Genomic DNA, 22,052 nt, shown 5'->3' with positions numbered 1-22,052 from the left:
CCTTGTTAAATACGATCCCGTTTCATCCTCAGATACCCCCGAGCTATCCACGCTCTAAAAATAGCCCACGCCCATCGGAGCGTGGCGTTCCCTGCCTGCGTTCTGCGCTCTCATTTATTGTCTCTTATATGTCCTGTTTCGGAGCATAGAATTGGGAGCGGTGCGAGGAAGGCATCAACGCCTCGCTGGAGAAGCTGCGGGCCTTCAAGAGGAAGCTGTCGGCGCCGCTGCCCGATCGTCACGATGAGCTGCACGCCGAGCAGATGAGATGCAAGGTTGAAAGATGCTGCGGAATCCCGTTATGATGAATGCGTGTGTGGTCTGTTGGGGGAGGAGCACAGAGCGAAGGAGAGAAAGACAGGGTGAAAGAGAGTCAAGGAGGGAGGAGGGAGTTCAAACGCAGAGAGCCAGTGGGGGTGCGTGCTTGCATACGTTTGTGTATTTGTGTGCAAGGTGACGGCGCTTCTGTGATCATTCGCATGCCGTGTAGCGTCTCTGATTGCTAATATCAGGGCCGACATTGGCGGCGAAGGCAAAAAGTGGCCTTTTTCTTGTCGTCACCATGTCACGTGCACGCAGGAGCTGGAGAGCGCCGTGGAAGGCTGGAGCGGTGACCTCGCTTCCTTGTTCCTCCTGAGGGATGGCCTGGTGGGCGTGGTCGGCAGCGATGACATCACGCTCCTCCAGGAGCGCCTCGGGCTTCTCCAGCGCCAGTGGGAAGAAGTGTGCCACCAGGTACAGTTAGAATGCGCTTGCTCGTTAAATTTGCTTCGTTTAGCCAGCATTCCATTTTTTTTTCCAAGTTCAATGGCTCATTATTGCTATCGACTGTATTTTTTAACTAAATTAAATTGATTGCTATAAAAATTTAAGCTATATATTTAAGTCTAAAATGAATTAATTCCATTTTCAAAATATAAATTTCTATTTATTATTAAGTTGCTTTAAAAAATATACATATGAGTTATTTATATAATGCATTGGTTGAGTTCAAGATACTTTGTTTTTGGAAAATAATTGAAATATTCTAAATAATTTGATTATTGATGTTAAATATTGATGGATAGTGTTTTAAAATTATATATTGATATTTTTTTCCGTTCTTTTTTTGTTAGTGATGTGTGACTTGTTTTTGTCATATCATTCAGGAGTCAGCTTAACTTGAGGTGACTTAAAGGGTGATTTAAATACAAACCACTCCCTTCAGTCCGTCTTGCAATGACAATGCGCGTGTCTTTTCATGTTTGCGTTGTCAGGTTTTGCTGCGCAGGCAGCAGGTCAGCGAGAAGTTGAACGAATGGGCCGTGTTCAACGAGAAGAACAAGGAGCTGTGCGAGTGGCTCACGCAGATGGAGAGCAAAGTCTCTCAAAATGGAGACATCAGCATTGAGGAGATGATCGAAAAGCTGCGCAAGGTGATCCCGGCGCACACTCTGCAGCACAAAGGGCATCCGCCTCCTCCTCCACTTCCTCCTCATCCTCACGTCTTAACTTGTCATCGGCTCTCTCTCAGGACTACCAGGAGGAAATCAGTGTCGCTCAGGAGAACAAGCAGCAGCTGCAGCTCATGGGCCAGCGCTTGGCCCAGGCCAGCCAGGACAGCAAAGCAGCCGACATACGACACAAACTCAATAAAGTCAGCGAGCGGTGGACGCACCTCCTCGACCTCATTGCAGCCAGGTGGGTCAAACCCAGAGTCGTGTTTGAAAACTATTATAATAAAAATAGGATAGGATGTCATTGGATTATCAAGAAATATGGAAGTAAAATACAATGATTGGTATCAACAAATTATAGCCTAATAATATGAACCGAAACATTAAATCACAAACACAAAATAAGATGCTCCATTATGTGCGATAATAAAAGCTACAATCCGGGCCCCTATTTTCCACCACCGCCACCCGGCTGTTGTCCTCTGTTGGGAATCACGAGTAGGGACGCTCTGACTGACCTCACGCAGACAGCTGCGCTTTCATTGTCGTATACTTTGCTCGAGCGACGCATAGCAGGGATGTTAACTTTGAAGCAATTACGACCATCGCTTTCCAGTGCCATTATGCTACTTCCAACTGTTAAGTGCATATCTATTCTCCGTACCTTGCGCTGCTCTTATCATGCATGGCTTCTCTTGCCTTTGCTCACGTTCATTTGAAGTGTATTTTTCAGCCCGCCTCTTTGGCACATGCCTCTGAGACTGTAAGTCCACATTTAGCAACAGCAGGACTTGTCACTCCAACCCCCGACACACACACTCCCTTTTTTTTTTTTTAACCTTGGAGTACAACAGTTGATCAGTCACACTTGTGCCACACTACACAGCACCAGCTGCCCCAACCCGACCTCCTTACCACACACACACACACACTCGGTGGGAGAAAGTCCCCACGCACAAAGCCGAAAAGAGAAGGCGGCTTCCACTCAGATGAGGAATAACGCTTCCTCGCGAAACGTCTTCTCCGGGAATCTTGCACCCACATGGTTTTGGATTTAGGGACGGAGAAAATGGCAGACTGCCCGGCTGAGGATCTGCCACATTGCGATTGCGACGCCACCAGGCAAGATAAACCTCCGCGAGCTTTTCTGCAATGTCGTAGCTCTGTCTTGAAACTATTTCGTCTGGGTTTGGAGCTTAGGTGGACTTTGATGGTGATTAAATGATGAGTCGTGGTTTATGTGCGAGTTAAGGATCAGCGATGAGCGTAGTGGGGCTGTTGCTCTTTTTGTTTTGTATTTCCGCATGCATTTCTAGAATCATTGGCTGCATTGTATGACTACAGGAGCGGCGTTGGTGTGTTTCTAGGTTAAACTGAATAAGGAGATGACCAAGAATGGCAAGAATGCATACTATTTGTCAACTAATTACATTGTATTACGCGTGATCCAGCGCAAAAAAACTAAAAATGTGTAAGTACACAGGTCAGCAATGGTTGCATAAAGTTTTAGTTGAAGATCACAAGTGCAGAGTGGCAAGTGGCATATTTAATCGTCACTTTCACCTTTATTCATCTCAAGTGTTTTTTTTTTTTTGGCGAGAGGTCAGATTGCCAACCCCCATTTGTCATATGTACCACACCTTCCATCCAGCATGTGAAAAAAAAATGTACTACGTGCTTTGAACACATTCACTCCCAAAGACGTTTTTAAACGTCTTTTCAGACTTGGTCCAGAACTGGCTGGTATCGAATGAGTTAAATGATACTGGAAATTCATTTCGACTCAAATGCAATCAAATAAGATTGGTTCTTATTTGTCACATTAAGCGCTTAGTGTACGTACCGTGCATGACTGTTGATCTGCCTTGCGTCAGGTTGAAGAAATTGCGGGAGACCCTGGTGGCCGTGCAACAGCTGGAGAAAAACATGAGCAGCCTGCGCTCTTGGCTGGCTCACATCGAGTCCGAGTTATCCAGGCCCATTGTCTATGACACGTGTGACGAGCAGGAGATCCACAGGAAGCTCAGCCAACAGCAGGCAAGACCCCACCCCACTTCTTCCTCCTCCCAAAAAAACCTACTGGTTTTCCAAAAGTCTTGATATGACTTTCACGCAACGACAACGTAAAAACGACATTGCTATTGTGCTCCTTTTTTTGTTTCCAGGAGCTGCAGAAGGACATTGAGAGGCACAGCACGGGCGTGGCGTCCGTGTTGAACCTGTGCGAGGTGCTCCTTCACGACTGCGACGCCTGCTCCACCGAGACCGAGTGCGATTCCATCCAGCTGGCCACCCGGGGGCTGGATCGGCGCTGGAGGAACATCTGCGCCATGTCCATGGAGAGGAGGCTGAAGTCGGTGTCTTGAATGAGCTTGGCACAGGAATCAAAACGGACAATGAAAGTTGATCAAAGCGATTCTGGACCTTTTTCTTTTTAGGATTGAGGAGACTTGGAGGTTATGGCAGAAGTTTTTGGATGATTACTCCCGCTTTGAGGAGTGGTTGAAGACTTCGGAGAGAACGGCGGCTATGCCCAACTCTTCTGGAGTCCTCTATACCGTTGCCAAAGAGGAACTCAAGAAGTTTGAGGTAGGATTATTTGCATGATCTTGTTGAATGTGGCAATTATTTTTGAAAAAAACACAATACTGTAACATCTTTGTGTGCAGGCTTTCCAACGGCAAGTGCAGGAGCGCTTGACCCAGCTGGAGCTGATCAACAAGCAGTACCGCCGCCTGGCCCGTGAGAACCGCACAGACGCGTCCTGCTGTCTGAGGGAGATGGTGCACGATGGGAACAGGAGGTGGGACAACCTGCAGAAGAGGGTGGCCGCTATCTTACGCCGTCTCAAGGTAACGACCGCACACTTAACTTCAACGCATTATTTTAAGGATAGGTTACAGGAACGACACAAGGATTCATGAACTTTTTTTTTTTTTACACAATCCCAATTTTTTAACAATTTCATTGAGCATAACTCTCAAAAAATCTGCCTGCGTCCCGCAGCACTTCATCAACCAGCGGGAGGAGTTTGAGACCGCTCGAGACAGCATCCTTGTGTGGCTGACCGAGATGGATCTTCAGCTCACCAACATTGAGCACTTCTCCGAGTGCGACGTGCAAGCCAAAATTAAACAACTCAAGGTCGTCCCGCACACGACTCGAATCGTCCGCGGGCTTCCCCATGAGCATTGATGGTCATGTGTTTGTGTTTGCTTCAGGCATTCCAGCAGGAGATCCATTTGAACATGGGCAAGATCGAGCTTGTGTTCAGGCAGGGTGACGCTCTGATCGAGAAGAGCGAACCTCTCGATGCCGCTGTGATCGAAGAGGAGTTGGAGGAGCTGCAGAGGTACTACCAGGAGGTCTTCGGACGTGTCAATAGATACTACAAGAAGCTTACACGTTTTCCTGTGAGTACACTGAACACATACGGTTAAACTGCCGGCAATTACAAACAAAGAGCGTGAACGTTGCGGAACATTAATTTCATGATGTAACACTTTTCCATCCTCATCTCGCAGCTGGCAGACGATGAGCTGGATGGTTCCGACACGGAGTACGGCGCCGACCTGTCCGTGCTGCAGTGGTCCGACTCGACGTCTCCTCGCAACTCCAGTCGCGCGGCCACCCTCGTTCGGGCAGAACGCTCGGGCCGGGAGACCCCGGCCAGCGTGGATTCCATCCCGCTGGAGTGGGACCACGATTACGACCTGAGCCGGGGTCTGGAGAGCCCGGGGGGACGCAACCACGGGGGAAGGAGCCAAGGGCAAGAGGAAGAGGAGTATCTGAGGACGGCTACGGCAGTGCTGTCAGGTTCGGCGTTTCTTCTGCGTTTAACTGTCATTTCAGCATCTGGCAACAGAGGTCACTGTTGTCTAGCAAGGTCGATTTTCTGCTTGACTGGAGTGGTCTCTCAATTAGCGTTTATCTAGCTATAAAAAACTGTTTACAAGACAATGAATGAATATCACTGAGGTCAAGACACGCATGCACTACATAAACAAAAAGCATTTGGGACACCTGCCCACACAAACAGGAAGTGAAAAATGATCGCAACAGCGTCGACTCCCGCGGGGAAGACTTTCTGCAGAAGCATATATGTAACCCACCTCATAAAAAGGGAATGTTCTGTTTTTCCTCTTCAGACGTAGTTATTCCCGAGAGTCCTGAGGCCTATATAAAACTGACTGAGAACACATTGAAATCGTCCTCCGGTAGGAACTGCAGAACTGATTGGAAATGTCGCGGCATGTGTCGGGAACGCACGCCACCAGCCGCCATACTAAATCGTGCATGCCAGCACGGCAGCTGCATGTCGCCATCCATCACAATAATATTGAGCAGCATGCTAAGATGAATCCTTTGCATGTTGAGGTTCCACATATAATAACCATGTTTAACCTGCCCCACCTGAGGTCTTTACACTTCAGATTTATGCATGCATCATGTCTGTTTACAACACGCCTGACGAAAACGTGATGCTCAGTTAAGGATTTTTCCATTTTTTTCACCCCCGTTGTGTTTTGTGTGCAGGCGATCCGGGACAGCTGGAGGCCAGCCTCAGACAACTGGACCAGGCTCTGGACGCATCACGGTACCAGCTGCAGGCCAGAGAGGAGGCCGCCAGCCGCTCCAGCCCCGACGCTGACTCCACCTATATGGGCTATGTGCGTCGCTGCTGATTAAATTTTTACAACAAAATATGCTTCAAAACAAAAAAAAAGCAAAAAAATCCTTTTTTCCATGGCAAAAAGTGTTTGTGCTTAAATCCATTTATTACTGATGCAGATGCGTCTGATGGGAGAGTGTCGCGGCAGCATCAATGTGGTGAAGAGAGCCGAAGAAGAGCTCACGGAGGACGAAGATGAAATGCCCGGACTCACAAACCCGACCAGCGCTGACAGTCAGAATGCAGGTTTGTGCTTATTCACGCAGTGTAACAGTGTGCGGATTATGCAGTTTTTTCCAAACTAGCAAAATGATCCCACAATATACGTACGTCAATAATCATGCCTAAAGATGTATATTATAAAATAACCCCGTTGCTGTCAGTAGGCGTAACATTCAGGATGTGAGAGGATTGAGACATTTAATAATCAGGTTTTCCATGCAGGCGTCATCGAGCGCTGGGAGCTGCTGCAGGCTCAGACAATGAGTGACAAGCACAAGGACAAGCAGAACCTCCAGCAGTGGCAGCAGCTCATCTCGGACCTGCAGACCATGCGTGCATGGCTGGGTCGCTGCGAAGCCGAACTGGGCCAACTGCGAGGCCTGGAGCTCAGCACGGACATCCACGACATCCAGCAGAGGATCAAAAAGCTCCGGGTTAGTGGTTAAAAATGCAAACATTTAGCAGCAGCGCTTCTTTCTGAATCCGTTTCCGCCCCCTCACCCCGTGTGGTGCTCAGGAGCTTCAGAAGGGCATGGAAACCCACAAGTCGGAGGTCCTGTCCATCAACTTGAGCAGCGCCAACTTCCTTCAGTCGGAACCCGACTCAGAGGAGGCATGGGAGCTGCGAGATGCCCTGAAAGAGATGAACGCGCACTGGGATCGCCTGGGTACTTCGCTGGAGGAGTGGAGGGAGGAGCTGCAGAGAGCGCTCATGCAGTGCCAGGTGCTGGACGAACAAAACAAAACAGTAACCATTCAGAGCACTTTCGAATAGCTCAATAAAAGTTGGGAAATAATGTATTGAAGGAGAAGTGTTCTAGAAAAAAATGTATCAATGTAGAAACAAAATGTTTCCCCCCTCAGGAGTTCCACGAGATGAGTCATGGTCTGCTGCTGTGGTTGGAGAACATTGACCGCAGGAGGAACGAGGTGGTGCCCATCCCTCCCAACCTGAACGCGCAAGCCCTGCGCGCTCGTCACAGGACACTCACGGTACTTTCATGATGCATATTGTTGCCATTTTCTTCTATTTTAGTCTCAATAGCTTCTTTTTTTTTTTTTTTTGACTCGACTTTGTCCTCATTCTCACGCAGCAAATCAAACGCGAGTTGCTGGACTCGCAGCAGAAGGTGTCTTCCCTCCAGGAGCTGTCGGCTCAGCTGCTGGTCAGCACGGCGCAGCCGCCGGCGCCCCTGCACAGCTCCCCGGGTGGAGAGTGTCTGGAGGCGCAGGAGAAGGTGCACGTGATCTGGAACAGGCTACGGCTGCTGCTGCGTGAGGTCGACGCTGACCTGGAAGGGCTTCAGAAGCGACTGGAGCGCCAGAACCCGCAAAAGGTGGAGACGACGACGGCGCTTTCTCGTGGATGACAGCCCGTTGTTTTACAACTTTGGTGCTTTTCCTTTTTTGTTCTTTTCAGGAATTCTCACCGATGTCTGAATCGGATATCGCCGCCGACTCTGCAGCGGCTCCGGTTCTTTCCGCGTTGTCTGCCGCCTCAGAGTCAAGTTTGCGACCAATGGTAGGTCATTTTTAAGCTTATAAGAAATTGGCTAAGAGAAGATTTCAAGGGAGTATCAGGGCCACGCTGAAAAGGGGAAACTTCATTTGCGTCGCCCTTATACTCCTCCTTCATGCTCTCTTTTCTCTTTTTTTTTGGATCTAGATGCAACTCCTGTTGTTTTGCCCGTAAACAAAAAGGTGTCTCCTGTAATACTTCCTTGTCGAGGTCCACGCTTTTTTTTTTTTTAGATGCCGCTTTCAACATGCTGATCCAGCAAACTAATGCACAAGAAAACCTGGCTTTTTTTTTTTTTTTTAAAAAAGACTTTTTTTTATGTTGATATATTTCTGTCGCAGAAATTGAGAAGCCAGATTTCTTGCCAATCGATCAATCATTGATATTTACATTGCTGCTTTGTTGACGATAACTGATTTTTGGCTTGACTCTTTTGAGTTCTTTTATGTCCTCATTTGCCTCTTGACTGAAACATTTCCTTTCTTTCTTTTTTTTACGCCTCACACCCTGCTCATTACGCCCGTCAGCCCCGAGGCAAAAGTAGTCAGGCCCAGCCCGGATCCCCCGAGAGCGGCCCGCGCCACAGGTACCTTGAGCACCCCTCATTGAGCTCTACAAAGACGGGACCGGGGAATGGAACCCAAAACTCAAACCAAACAAAAATTGGCCTCACTTTGCGTCACTTGATCATTTTGGAAAAATGGCGTTCCATGGTGTCCCGCTTTTTCTAGAGGTCATGTGACCAGCTCCTAAGCGATCAGGGAGTAGCCTCTTGTCAGGCTCTTGCCTTCTCGCCTTTGTACGTTTGCTTCACTTTGCCGCATGTGCACATGTCCCCGCAGCCCACTGGATGGCAACCTCTTTTTTTTTACTTGTTTTGTTTCCCTTCATGTTTCCTCTCATTCTTAGCAGGATGTAATGCAATAAGCTGCCTTGTTTCCCCTTTAACTCCCACCTTCCTTTCTTCTTTCCTCTGTCCTTTTTCCTTACTCCCTCCCCTTTGGTTTCAATCAAACGTCCCCTAAATTTTAATCCTCTGAATCGACACTCCTCATTGGGCCTCTTTTGCATCTAAAAATAACATGAATAGAAATATTGTCCATTTTACAATTTAAAACGGTTCCCTGGCTATTCAGGAGCCGTGCAGCATTGTGTCTGTTTTGTTTTGGTAAAAATGGATTGCTTTAACACTTGGGTGAAAAAGGAATTAGTCAGCCTCGTCTGTAAAGGTATGTGCGTTATCTTAGACTTTTGGAAAAGAATTTGGGGAAGATGGTATAACCACAAGTTTGTAGACAAGTCATTAAAAGTCAATTTTCCAGACTAGGTCTCCTTTAACCCCCCAAGTATACAAGACCACATAGCCACAGCGATTGGCATTGAAGATGGTGTAACGTAGACACACTATGTTGCGCTATCAGGGGCAATGTGTCACAGCACTTGTGTCTGTGGGTGGGTGATCTGATGGGAGCGGTAAGAACACGTCGTCCTGTCTTCTGATTCACGGCACTGACAAGAGAAAGTATCCAGACATACGCTTGTGGCATTACCGCTGCTTGCGTCTGCACAATAAGAACATCATGACGTTGAACTCTCAAACATTGACTTCCTCCCACTTGTTCTTCCATGTGCTTGAATTCTTTGTGGTTTCTGGCTTCTGGTCACAGCTGTGTGCATGTGTGTGTCTTTTGTGTACAACTTTGGTGGTCAGAACAAGAAATAATTAATTTTGTGTGGCTGCATAAGGTCACCATGTTAGAAACTCTCAATTTGATGCAGCGCAGCAAACTATATGATAGTAATATCTCGTTAAATGAAATGAGCAGAGCGATGAAAGCGGCTCTTCGCTCTCAGGTAGTCATTAACTAAAATGAACTGTCCAAAGTATCTCGGTGATAAGAGAAAAATGCTATTTTGGTGCAGAAATAGCTTGATTGAAACGAGTTTGCTGCCCATAGCAATGCTTTGCAAACACTCAAGTGCTTGACTCCTTTTTCTGCGTATCCTCCCTCCCAGCCGCAGGAGGTCACCCACCGGCGCCGCTGGCTGCGTTTCCTCCCGTTCTGACCTTTTGGACGTCTCCTCGTCGTCCTCCCCCTCCTCCAAGCAGCCGTCTTTCATGCAGAGGGTTCTGCGCGCGGCATTGCCCGTGCATCTTCTACTTCTGCTCCTCATTGCCCTGGCCTGCATGGTGCCCATGAGCCAGGAGGACTACAGCTGTCACCATGCCAACAACTTTGCCCGCTCCTTTCACCCCATGCTACGCTACACCAATGGACCTCCACCCATATAGTTGCTTTTTTTTTTCTTCCTCGCTCTCGCTTTGCCAAGGACTCCTGTGAATGTGCCCTTTTCACCCCGTGCCCGACACCAACAATATATTATGACCAGGACGTGGGACAAATATGTCACCGTCTCTCTAAGGCGTGAAATATTTTTTATTTGTTAAATGTGTAGATATAAATAATTATGAGGGTTGTTGTTTGGTTTTGCGTTTTTAAATGGGGAGAAACAAAGCACTATTTATATACACTCAGTGGGAGCCAAAGTCGTCTACTATTCCCAGTGCTGCTATTATTTATGTTCAGCTATGAAGATTATTAATAAATAAACAGCACAAGGAAACATACACTTGGAAATACAAAGAACAAAAACGTGACTCTAATCACATTGAGTTCATTGACGTTTACGGTGTGAAATCTAATTTGTTTAAAATAAATACACATTTGTGACACTTCCGGGATGAAAATACCGGGAAGATGATTCGCTTCCTGGAATAAACACCCGGATGTGACGGCCACTTTCATTGCTTGATCGGAACGTGCGAGACTAAGTCGTTGAATTGGCCTAAAACAAATAGTTATTGAGCGCTAAACGTGAAATTTAATTATTCTGTGTTCATTTTTCCGTCATTCTTATTCACTTTGTTTTTTCTTTAAAGAAGCGTCAGAGCACTGGCTGTGTGAAAGGTACTGCACTGACGAATTGAAAAGCCGTAGTTTGAGCTAAAACGGCTGACTTATCCCCACCAAATGCCAAGGCTTGTATTTCTGTTTTACTTTTTTCATGTTCTGTATTTAATCATTCGGGCTAATTGTGATGATTTTAATGACCATTTGTCCGAAATATACGTATATATTTTTTAATCTTTGTGTATGCGCATGCACTTGATACTCCCCAAAGCCAAACAATCATTGGTTGTGAAGCTAATAATGATAATGTGCTTTTATTCTCGTCATGCTAATTATTATTCCTGAGCGATCAGGACAAACCACACGAAGTAAAAAAATGTTATTTATGTTTGTACAGTTTGCTAATACTGAATACTCTTTGCATATAATAAAACCTGAAATATTAAGTTGTGTTTAAATGAATAAGAAGACTCGTAACCATCCCAAGGGCCGAGTCAGACCATCATTTTATATTGGTAAGTGGTCATGCATGGTATGGATGGACGATAAATGTAGTTAATTTGAGTTTATGACGATGTTTTTTCTTATGTGGCTTCCATGGGTTCACACACAAAATCATGAACACTTTGAGGCATGTCCATGGTTCAAAATTCTTTTTAATTTTTTCCAAGTAAATGTTGACATACAATATATTTAAATTTCCAAAGACAGGTTTTTAATTTTTTTTGTCAGTGAGTACTTTTCACCACATAATCGTGATAAAACAAGACAAGAAATAATCACCAGTGAATACAAAACAAGTGCAAGGAAATAAATCTACCCAATGACAGTTCGGCTCAAACTTGAAGCTGTGTAACTTGCGCATTTTTTTTTCTTTTAATCCAACATTGCCGCGGACAGAAACACAAACACTGAACGATATAGTGTTTACAAATATAATCAAACTGGTAATAGTTTAGCGAACATTTGACATCAGACAGGCTGGTACTCAGCTGGCAGGTAAAAATATCCAACATGAAATTAATCACAGCTTATTATGCAAACAAATGAAAGTAATGCCCAATAGCCCCTTCAAGCTAAGAGGAAGTGCACTTTGGTTGAATGGCAATCAAAATGAAAAACAAAAAAACCCATGAATTTCAAATAGTGCAGTTTGCACTTAGGAGAAGCCGTGTGAGAAAATCAAAGAGCATCGAGTTATGTCAGAGTGATGTCAGAAATGTATAAATAATCACCAAATGTCCTCAACTGCAACACTGATCTTGTCTGTTTTCACAGGATTTCTGCGCAGTCGGGGCGGGAGCCTCCGAACTGCAGCACGCCTGGACATGGAGGGCCTCTGCTCAGGCTCTCGTGGGCGCTGCGGCCTCCTGAACTGGAGGTGGCGCCGTGACTGCCACTTGGAGGCGTTCTCTCTGCCTGGGACCATATCTGTGTGGCTCTGACGGGACGGTGCAGGCGGTGAGCGTCCAGCATCTCCAGCAGCAGGTCATACAGTGGTACCTTATTCTTGCACTTCATGCTGTACAGGTGCTCCATGCCTTTGTTACTGCAAGCGTACATCAAAACGTTAGCATGACGCTAATGGGCATTCGTCGGAATAAGGAAGGTCGAACAGTCATCTGGGAGTTGTGTTGCTTTTACTGTACCACTAGATCACATCAATCCACTTGGCAAACAAGGGATGGAAAGCAAGACCGCCTTTGCTAATGTAACTTTCGAAGTCCTACGCACTGCGCTTATTTTACTTCAAAGTCTGTGGACTCTTCTGTAGCACCTGTATTTTATTTACGGACAGTTGTTTTTAAAATATTTTTGTTGAGTTTTACTCTACACATACACCCAAAATACACATTAAAAAAACTCAAACTCGCTCTAAAAACGAATATAAAACAAAAACAAACAAAAAAATTACTCAAACTGAAACAAAAATGAACCGGAGAGCCAGTGCCATGATAATAGAGGAGTTGCCATAGCAAAGCCTGAGCTGATGTCATGATATACTTCAGTGAATTGACTACCAAAATGCCCATCACCACTAAAAAGTTCAAAAAAAAAAAAGTATCATTCACCTCATGTGTCTGATGTGAGAGAGAAGAAGGAGCAGCTGGGCCTGCCGCCTGGCCTGCTGCTGCACCGAGCATCCTGATTGGCTGATGTGATGTATGAGGGCGTCCGTGATATTGTCCAGCATGCCCTGCACCGCCGCGCCGTCGTGAAGCGGCTCCATGGTGCCCGTGCAGAACGCAAAGGCGCCTGCATGGAAGAAGCGCGGCAATCATCTCTTCAGTGGCCGCAACTCCAAATGTTGCGTCTCGCTTAGATTTGTCAGTGCTTGTCGTACGAGTTTGTGACTACTAATTGGGTCACGCTGTCTAGGAGTGCAACTATTTGAGGAAGTAGTGCAGGAAAGTTTATATAAAAGGTCGAGAGCGGCGGTTTGGATGCCCACGCAGCAATCACAAGTCCATCCGGCTCATGCAGCTGAGTCGCCAGCGTCATCTCTTTGGTATTTTCGCTTTCCCGCTCCTGCCAAATAGCTTCATCCTTTCACAGCGAGCTCGGCCTTTTTTTTTTGTGTGTGCGCGCGGCCACGTGTTGCCGTGGCAACGCTTGCTAGGCATCACCGGCGCTGACGGGCCCTTTCCGGGACACCGTGTTCGCGCTCCAGTTACGGGGTCTGCGGGTGTCGTCGGGACGCATCCACTCCCGAGAGCACAAACAATCAACAAGGAGCACGTGTTGCGATGAGATGCATCCGTCGCCAGTCTTTGGGACGGATTAAAATGAAAGCTCTCAGGTTTACCGGAGTTGAGCAAGATGATGGCTTTGAGACAGACGAACTCCTCGGACTTGAGTCTGAGCATGCGGAAACGGGAGGCGGTGGCCAGGAGCATGTCGAAGATCTCCGCCATGCCTTCCACGCAGTCGCCTTCACTCCTGCACGACACAAACAAACATTGCGCCAACGACTCATCCTTGAAGTCATCAACAATGACCTCGAGTAGTCACGGTCGCAAACTACTCAAAGCCGCTTTCCATATCTTGTCACGTGTCATCCGTGTAAGTGCACAACTTGTTTGGAAGTGTTGCTACGACACGAGGAGTGCTTTCGCGCGTCTGCCCCTCATTTTAAAGTTCTGGGTTCAACTACTCAGCCTTTCCCCTCATTTTCCAAGAACGTTAGCACGTTAGCTTGAATGAAGCGTCTCAATGGTCCACAAGTGCGAATGATTGTTCGCCTATATGTGCCATATGATTGACCGGCGACCAGTCCAGGGTGTACGCCTCCTCTTCAGCTCGCGGGATAAGCCTCAGCTTCCCCCGAACAAGCGGTACACAAAAATGGCTAGATGTTATTCCTCCCATCAAAAGCCAAATAACGTGTCGAATTGTCTTCGGTTCTCGACTTTCGGGCGCAGCAGACAATCGCCCGGGGAGGAGGTCGGATGCTATCAGAGCGAAGGTGGCGCTGCAGCTAAGGGAATGCGTCGACCCTGACCCGCTGCGTTTTAGTCATCACGGCCAATCTGGCAGGACACTTACGCTAGGGGCCGGCTTTTTACAGATAATACGCTAATCCATTTCCCGATCAAATGGGACCATCAGGCACAGCAAGCTAAAAGCTTTGTCTGTCTGCCTCTGATTCATCTGTCATTTTTTTTTTTTTTTTTTACAAAGGTAGAAGTGATGATTGGTCAGGTTGTTTACTCAGAACGCGGGAAGGACTGAAGGAGGGAGGGGGGGGGACGGCCGTCCCTTCTTCCATCTCTATTTCCTCGTCCTCGCAACTCTCCATCTCTCCGTCGCTATTCATTCTGTGCATTGAGGCTTTGATTACATCTGTCCTGGTTGTCAGCGAAGCTGGATAATGATGCGGTGAGGGAGGGATAGGGGGTCCTCTCTACGCCGCGGGGGGCACATAATTAGTCTTTCACTGTACGACACCGTATGACAAGACGTGTTGGGATGGCACAATGGCCGCTAAGGTGCGAAATGGAAAATCTACAATGCTGATGTGTCACTCTTGAGGAGGTTGTGTGAGAGTGTGATGGAGACGCAAAGAGCAGCCCCCCCAGCCCCAAGAAGTAGGCCAACGCTCCTTCTCCTCTTTTACCTGTCGAGAATGAGGTCCTGAGCGAAGATGAGCTTGCCTGGACAGTGGACGGACCTCCACACGAGGCCAATCATCAGCACCTCCAGCCACGAGCTCTCCAGCAGCTGCACCTGGTCGTGCAGGGACAGCTGGAGGAAGCCTGAGCACAAAGTCACGTGACACGCGTACAGCACACTTGACACTCGCCGCGTGGCCGTGACTCACGCTTGAGCACCCAGACGGCTTCGTCGGATGATTAGTCACGGTGATTAGCTTCTGCCTACTCGCTCGACGCAAAATATTGCAAGCTGCCGCCGTCGCCGCTGCGGCTTCTGTTGTTGTTGCCGTCGGCCCGAAATGACACCACGTGTAGTCGCCGTGTTGTCACAACAAGCCTTATCGCCGCTACTCGGCCGCCTCGCATTATTACCCTTGGTGTCCGTCCTCTCATTTGCAATTAAAACCGGATGAGAAGCACTGCTCTATTCCGTTAGTGGTTAATTCATGATCCCGGGGACATAAATGCTGTTTTGGGAGGTCTGGCGAGTAGCACGTTTGTTACTCGGGCTTTACCTGGCAGCTTTTTGGCCCATGCGATCATGTGGACCAGCTCCTTGTCAGCCATGCTGGTGAGTAACATCATCATGGTGACCTCCGTGTAGGGTCGGCTCAGCTTCTGTCGAGAGCATAATATGGGGGGCTCGGCCCCCTGTAGCAGGAGAAGCACCTGACGAGGGCGCAAAGAAACAGTCTTCAAATTGAATGATGGCTCCATCCATTGAAATGTACTTTTTGGAAGTTTCTTCCTGTGTGTGATTCAGAACCTGGTCAGGAGCGATGTCCGTCACTGACGTTCTTCCCCCACCGGCACTTCCGCCGCCGCTCTGCTTCCTCCCGTCCTGGGGCACCACTTTTCTATGCTCGGTCTCTTTGGTCGACTTCTCCGTGGCGCCGGTCCGCCGCTTGTCACGGCGTGTAATGCGACCGCGGTCTTTGCGCACACCTTGTGGAAACAGCAGTGCCATACCAAATAAAACGGATTACCGTATTGCTTCACGTAGCACCTTCCAGTCCAAAAAACACTCAGTCGACACCTACTTTTTTTTCCTCCCCCCACAGATAGAAACAAGTGACAACTGTAATAATCTGAGTTCACAGACAATATTGTTCACAAAAGGACATAAAAAAGAGTTAACCAACTGAACCCATTTGAACGCCGTCACTATCCACAACAGCAGCACCTACCGAGGCACGTAAAGAGTCGCAGATGCACTGAAGTGAGGAGTCTTACCGGCTGCCACTTGGATGTTATAAACGACTTCCCTGCACAGTATGAAAGCAGTTACGTTACGTGGAAACGCCATCTTTATGGGGATCAGCCTTCCAGTTGATTCGCTGTGCTCACTCCACACTGTTGTGAGCATGCATTCTTATGTTTGTGTTCATCTCCAGTTTCATATGAAATATATTATTTACTTTATTTAACCAAGAATGTAACGTAGATCAATAGAGAATTTCTTGACTACCCCTCATTGATGCCTTTACTTAGGCCTAGATAGGGCTGGGCAATTATGGGGAAAAAAATAATCATAATTATTTTATGCCATTGAGATTTCAATTAATAAAATGATTAGTCATTGAGTGCAAAACGTGCTTTTTTTTGTCAACTACTAAAACTCCCAGTCATCCCTGCGTGTTGAACACTTTATTCTTGAGCGCTCTTTTTAGGTTTTATCTTTTTGTTTGGCTTATAAAGTGACCCTGTACAATACCATGTGGAATTCAAGCCTCTTGCATTTTTACTCTGCTCCAGTACATCCGCACTTTTCCTGCTTTGTATCTTGGTCCGCAAGTCAAACGGTGAATAAGCATCTCCCTTTTGTCTTAAACATGTTCATTTTTAGCTTATTTTGTTGTTCTATTTGTGTATTTAAAAATCGAGGGATTGACTGGGGTGCGTACGCTGGCCCCTTGGGGGCAGTGTGGTGCCTTTGCATCCACGGAGTACACACTTCGAATGCATTAAGAGTAGAAGAAGAACTTTGCGCTGAAACTCAACTAATATAACTAATTGATTTACAGATTGGTAAGAATGCGTGGCTGTGAGTATGATTATTTTACCTATGCGGATGTGTTTCTCCACCGTTTGGGCTTGAAAGAAAATGTGTTATTTGAATAAGTATACCTCCCGAGAGTCAATGCTAATTTCCCCATTCGCCTGTCAGTGGGATTTTACATTGACTTTACGATTTGCCGTGTCAATGTAATTAAAACGCGACAATTGTATTATTTGAATCACCAAAGCACCGCGCCGTTCTTCACAATAACTCTTCGATAAGAATGTTTTTTTTTATGTGAGAAGCCAAATTTTAAATCACGATTAGATCTTGATTAATTGCCCAGCCTTAACTCCTAATAGATGCTTGGTTCTCTCTGGAGTTGAGAAAATAAATGCCGCCCAGTAACTATATGAGGAAATAGGGTATAGATATAATACTGTGTTTGTGGGACAAAATAAATCATGATGCTTAACGGCTAATAGCTGGAGAGTGGGTGACATGGTCTTGAAATAGAAGTCAGCAGGCTAGCAGCACATAGTTTTAAGAGATTCAAGAAGTATGAAAACAAAAGTGTGGGTGTGCACTAATCAGCGCTCGTACTCCTTAAGAGGAAATCACTTCAAGGTTAAAGTTAAACTTAGCCTGAAGAATGCCAGTGGATGCACATATTTGTGGCTTTCGCAGTCGGAGCCTCTCCTACTTGGCGTCACATGGACTTAATCAATTTAATATAGAAAAGTTTGAAGACTAAGAGGAATTTTTTGGGTGTTCCTGCCCACCTCCTTTCATCATGCCCACTTCATAACACTTCCTTAGTCGGCACGCTTGGCAGCTCTTCCTGCGATTCCTGTCAATAGTACACTGATTGGTTGCCGGGCACACGTAGTCATTGTGACCTGAAAATGGAGAGGGGAAAAAAAATCTATTACAGACTTGAAGGGGCCCTGCTCCAGTGTTCAGTTCACATTGAGGTTATTTAGTGTCCAGGAACACTCCATTCCCGTTTTAAATGGATCTGTGATGGAGGAAATTAAAAGGTGGCATCCTCGGCTTTGTCATTGCCATGGAGACTATTGGATTCTCTGACCGCTCTTTGCATCAATATGGCGTCACAAATATGACTAAGCCACACAGAGCAGATGGAGCTTTTGCTCTGTAAAAGCACAACCTGAGGGATGTTGGACACTGAAAGTAAGTTGGAAAAATATTTTTGCTTCTTTGTCCATCTCGTGGCAACAAGCCAGCTTCTGTTTGTTTCACTGTCAAGGTTAGACAATACCACGAGTCTGTTGGAATACTGTTGGAATACTGACAAAATCAATCGGAATCAATCATTGTTATACTTTTTAAAAAATCTATACAGGAGAGCTACTTTCTCGCTACACATTTTGGTGACATGAAGAAGTCACAGTCAACATGAACTTATTGATCGGAGCTGTGTTCCTGGTCCTGCCAGGTAGAAGCAGCTTGTTGCTAGGCAGAATTATTGTTTTGTTGTTGTTGTTGTTCATTGTGCCCCATGAGCCAAGGAAAATATCTGTCATTTCGATGACACGCTCAGGGGTTGTATCATTCCCCTGTTATTTTTCCCAAAGCAAATATGGAATGAGAATCCTTTCAACGGTCAAACTCTCGCCATTGCAAAACTTGACAGGTCATATTTTCAACAACACTTATAACAGTCCTGTTATTGTCAATCTCAAGACTCAAAAGACTAAGAATGGATTTACTTTGTAGATCCGAGTGACCAATTCCAATTTACAGTCCAAGTCAAAAAATTCTCAACAAAATGTTCCATGCCCGCCCGCTAGTCTCACCAGGGGTATTCTGCTTAATATTGTGTTTACAAACCTGAATTTGTGAAAAATACTCTTTTTTGTGTGTGTGTGTGTGTAGAAAGTAGTGCCTACCTTGAATGCTCCTCTTAAAGAAGGCCTTGCATCCTTCGCAGGACCACACCCCGTAGTGGTAGCCCGAGGCGTAGTCGCTGCACACGGCACAGAAGCGCGTCTCCTTGGCCATCTCGAAGACCCCGAAGGCGGCGGCCTCCGAGCCCCCCAAGATGTACGCATCGTCACTGGTGCCGCACTGGTCGTCTCTGGACGCCTGCTGTTGACTGACCGTCTCGCTGGACCTGCCACAGGTACGATTCCTCTTGACCTACTTGTCAATTCTCGATGACATGGCTGCATTCGGTTCAAAGATAATCTGTACCGTAAACTCAGTTTCCGATTTCACTTTATACATGTGGAAACATTGCAGTGACGCTCTTACGCGTTGTTCTTTGCTCAAGGTCCCTCAGAGTGGTGCTTAATCTCTGGAATTAAAAAGCAGCTCGATCCCGTCCGCAGCGATAGTGGCCATGTTTTGAATCAAGTCAAAGATTAAACTAACAGTCCTGTTACATTCAGTAATTAGTGTTTGCGTACCGCCGGGGTCACTCACTGTTGACTGAATGTCCCCCCCCCCCCCCACCCACAAGCTGTCCTTCGGCTAACAAGATAAAAAGACTTGATTTTCAAAATAAAGGCGAGTAAACTGTCGTAGCGGTTTTTTGGAGTTGCATAATCAGCAAAGCGCAATGAGAGTTAGATTGGGGGGGGGTGCGGGGGGGGGGGGGCATCACGTCCCACCCGATAGATGCTGAAAGTGAAAAAGAGCGTGGCAGACAATGAAAGTTGAAGAGGGTTGGGTCTCACCTGTAGATGGGTGTTGAAGTGGTTTCCAGATAGTGATGGCCGGGGGGGTGCATGAATGGGCTGAGTCGAGGGCTGCTGGGCACAAATACAAGAGGGCTTGTGGGCCCGCTGCCCAGTGACTGCAGGCTGCTGTCCGTGGGCGATCCGTGGGTCTCCAGGGGTGCCGAGTAATAGCCCGGCACGGGGTGGCTGTAAATCGGCGCCTGGGCCGGAGCCGGGGAAGCGTAGTCGTACGTTTCCTCCAGGAAGTCCACCGTGGCAACCCCACCGGACCCCCGGCTTTCTTCGGGGTACATGCCGCTGAGGGGGGCGCGAGGCGGGGGCGACGGGCGCGGCGGGGACAGGTTCTCCAGCTCTGGGGCGGCCGGGCGGATGCCGGGTCCCGGCGGCGGTCCGCAAGGCTTTCTGCTCTTTGCCGGGCTCTGCCTGAGCAACATCACAGCAGAGCAGTACTGATAAGCAACATGATTTAGACTTGCTCTCCCCTTGCCGGGGAGAGAGGGTGGGGGGGCAGGAACGAGTGGCGCTCTCTCTCCTGTTCCACTGTGTCTCGCACACATACAGATGTGATACTCTTCTTCTTGTCCTTTCTCAGGGATGGGCAACTTGGACGATATGGGGTACACCCTTTTTTATCAGCACTACTACAGGGGCCACAAAAAAAATGCCTTTTTCAAAATTGACAAAATACGCGCCAACCCGTGAAGAGCAAAATCCGCGTATAACACTGGTCAACAAAAGGTTTTAATCAGAGATGCAAATAATGTTTTCTTGTTACATCATTTGCTGATGCCAAATTGGTCTTCGTTTCTTTCTCAAGCACATCACATTTTCAGAACAATAATATCATATCTAATATATTTGGTAACAGCTATGAATTAAGGGTTAGGCTGAGCAACAGGTGGGGTTTTTTTCTGAAACGTTAGAACTCTAAATTTGAATGCACGGTAAAAGCCGTGTTGCGCAACTACTTTATAGGTCAAACTGAAAAAATGAAAATATCCTGAAAACGTGATGCGTAAAAAAAATATATTCTTTTTTTAAATCAGCGTTAAAAAAATCCCAGATATTCCCTAAAGTTATTTTTTAGGGGTTGGGAGGAGAATCAATAAATAGAGTGGCCACTCAGAGGGTGGGCAGGGGCCACTTGCAGCCCCCGAACCCCCAGTTGTTGATCCCTGCTTTTCCTGCCTCTCCCTCAGCTCCCCTCCACCCGGACCCCCACCAGAAGACAACTACCAACCTCCTTTCCTGCCCGTCTTTCCTCTAATGTTTAGGAGGGATGTCTCGTCAGGATGGGAAGACAAATAGACTAAGGCGTACAAAATGGAAGTTGCGCTTCCCGTACAACTCGACTGTCCCGTCCCACGCCGCCACATCATCTCCTCCTCCTCCTCTTCCGCCACCTTTGTTTTATGCAGGAAAGGATGCTCTCGGAATATTCATAGTTCATTTAGCTGATCTTTGTCATTGACGTAGAAGCGGCCGCATTATTGAACACACCTGAGACTCGGGTAAATCAAATCACAGCGCAGACGAGGACGGGCGGCGTACGAGCCAAGCGGCCTGAAAGCAACAAGACGACAAAAAGCGCCGCTCACCTCTTTAAACGACAGGCGTCCTCGCTGCCGCAGGGCTCGTTTCGTTCATCCCTTCGACTCGCGCTCATTCAGCTCGACTCGCTTGGGCGAAGTGGAAACGGTGGAACAGTAGCGAGGGTGGAAAGAAAAAAAGAAAAAAAGAGGATAAACAAATTAAAAGATGCAGTTAAATCGATGGAGGCGGTGCGTTTGAGTGCCAGGTCACCATAACACAGCAAACAACGCAGGAGGTCAAATCTCATTTCGCCAGCCAGTAATTACACAATCCACTCCCGATGATGGAATCAAAGAGATACTGAGTATTTTGTATTCCTCATCTTTTCATGACATTAATACAGCTTTATTTGGACCAGGATGCCAACTTGTGGCTATTCTACCGACCGCAGAGCAAACAAAGGGACGGCAGTAGTCACGCAAACAAAAGACCCTCAAAGTTACTCCACGCGTCAGGAGTCCTTGCACGTTTCGGTGCCACATGTCAAGGTAAAGAAAAAGCCTTGCGCTGCCGAAAACCAGTAACAAGCTGTAAGGCTTGCTGCCTCAACCCTGCAAAGAGATTATAAAACACCAAACAATCAGGAGCTTGAATTAAAACGTGCCTATTTGCACGCGCGCTCGCTTACCTGTCAGCCACGTTCGTTCTCGTGCGAGCGTCGAAAGCGACTGCCGACCTCCGGCGAGAGAGGAAGAGCTCAGCATTTTGGCAGAGGCTTCATTTTCCCATCTCTTTCTTGAGTAAACAGCCCCATTTTCAGAACATGTCAGGTCAAGTGGAAAACAAGTAGCCCTGATGATGATATATATATTTCATTGCATTTCCCCAGAGGGGGACAAA

General features: G+C 47.0%; 2 protein-coding genes across 11 annotated transcripts in view; one reads left to right on the top strand and one right to left on the bottom strand.

The window, feature by feature from the left end:
- The window catches only part of syne1a (spectrin repeat containing, nuclear envelope 1a), a 95,358-nt gene extending 84,151 nt beyond the window's left edge, over positions 1-11,207 (top strand). For 7 of the 10 annotated variants that reach the window (XM_052052396.1, XM_052052393.1, XM_052052395.1 and 4 more), the window contains 21 exons: positions 150-275; positions 580-735; positions 1,257-1,415; positions 1,514-1,680; positions 3,311-3,473; positions 3,602-3,789; positions 3,875-4,025; positions 4,106-4,288; positions 4,443-4,580; positions 4,658-4,849; positions 4,961-5,252; positions 5,585-5,653; positions 5,973-6,106; positions 6,228-6,354; positions 6,553-6,764; positions 6,848-7,054; positions 7,195-7,323; positions 7,425-7,667; positions 7,751-7,852; positions 8,377-8,435; positions 9,866-11,207. In XM_052052396.1, coding sequence (XP_051908356.1) covers positions 150-275; positions 580-735; positions 1,257-1,415; positions 1,514-1,680; positions 3,311-3,473; positions 3,602-3,789; positions 3,875-4,025; positions 4,106-4,288; positions 4,443-4,580; positions 4,658-4,849; positions 4,961-5,252; positions 5,585-5,653; positions 5,973-6,106; positions 6,228-6,354; positions 6,553-6,764; positions 6,848-7,054; positions 7,195-7,323; positions 7,425-7,667; positions 7,751-7,852; positions 8,377-8,435; positions 9,866-10,142 — 3,474 coding nt within the window. In that variant the 3' untranslated portion in view covers positions 10,143-11,207. The remainder of the gene's footprint in view (positions 1-149; positions 276-579; positions 736-1,256; positions 1,416-1,513; positions 1,681-3,310; positions 3,474-3,601; positions 3,790-3,874; positions 4,026-4,105; positions 4,289-4,442; positions 4,581-4,657; positions 4,850-4,960; positions 5,253-5,584; positions 5,654-5,972; positions 6,107-6,227; positions 6,355-6,552; positions 6,765-6,847; positions 7,055-7,194; positions 7,324-7,424; positions 7,668-7,750; positions 7,853-8,376; positions 8,436-9,865) is intronic. The other 3 variants (XM_052052398.1, XM_052052402.1, XM_052052399.1) reach the window with 1 other exon arrangement.
- Positions 11,208-11,399: 192 nt separating this feature from the next.
- On the bottom strand, positions 11,400-21,982 carry esr1 (estrogen receptor 1). The gene is given in 11 exon segments (XM_052052430.1): positions 11,400-12,310; positions 12,834-13,017; positions 13,568-13,701; positions 14,879-15,017; positions 15,431-15,603; positions 15,605-15,860; positions 17,697-17,813; positions 18,828-19,051; positions 19,617-20,042; positions 21,218-21,763; positions 21,841-21,982. Coding segments are annotated over 10 exon segments (1,998 nt in total). The 5' UTR covers positions 21,286-21,763; positions 21,841-21,982; the 3' UTR covers positions 11,400-12,033.
- Between the last annotated feature and the right edge of the window lie 70 nt (positions 21,983-22,052).

Source organism: Hippocampus zosterae, chromosome 19 (assembly GCF_025434085.1).
Source record: "Hippocampus zosterae strain Florida chromosome 19, ASM2543408v3, whole genome shotgun sequence".
Classification (NCBI taxonomy): Eukaryota; Metazoa; Chordata; class Actinopteri; order Syngnathiformes; family Syngnathidae; genus Hippocampus; species Hippocampus zosterae.
The sequence above is the reverse complement of the archived record's forward strand: the minus strand, read 5'-3'. Positions and strand labels throughout refer to the sequence as shown.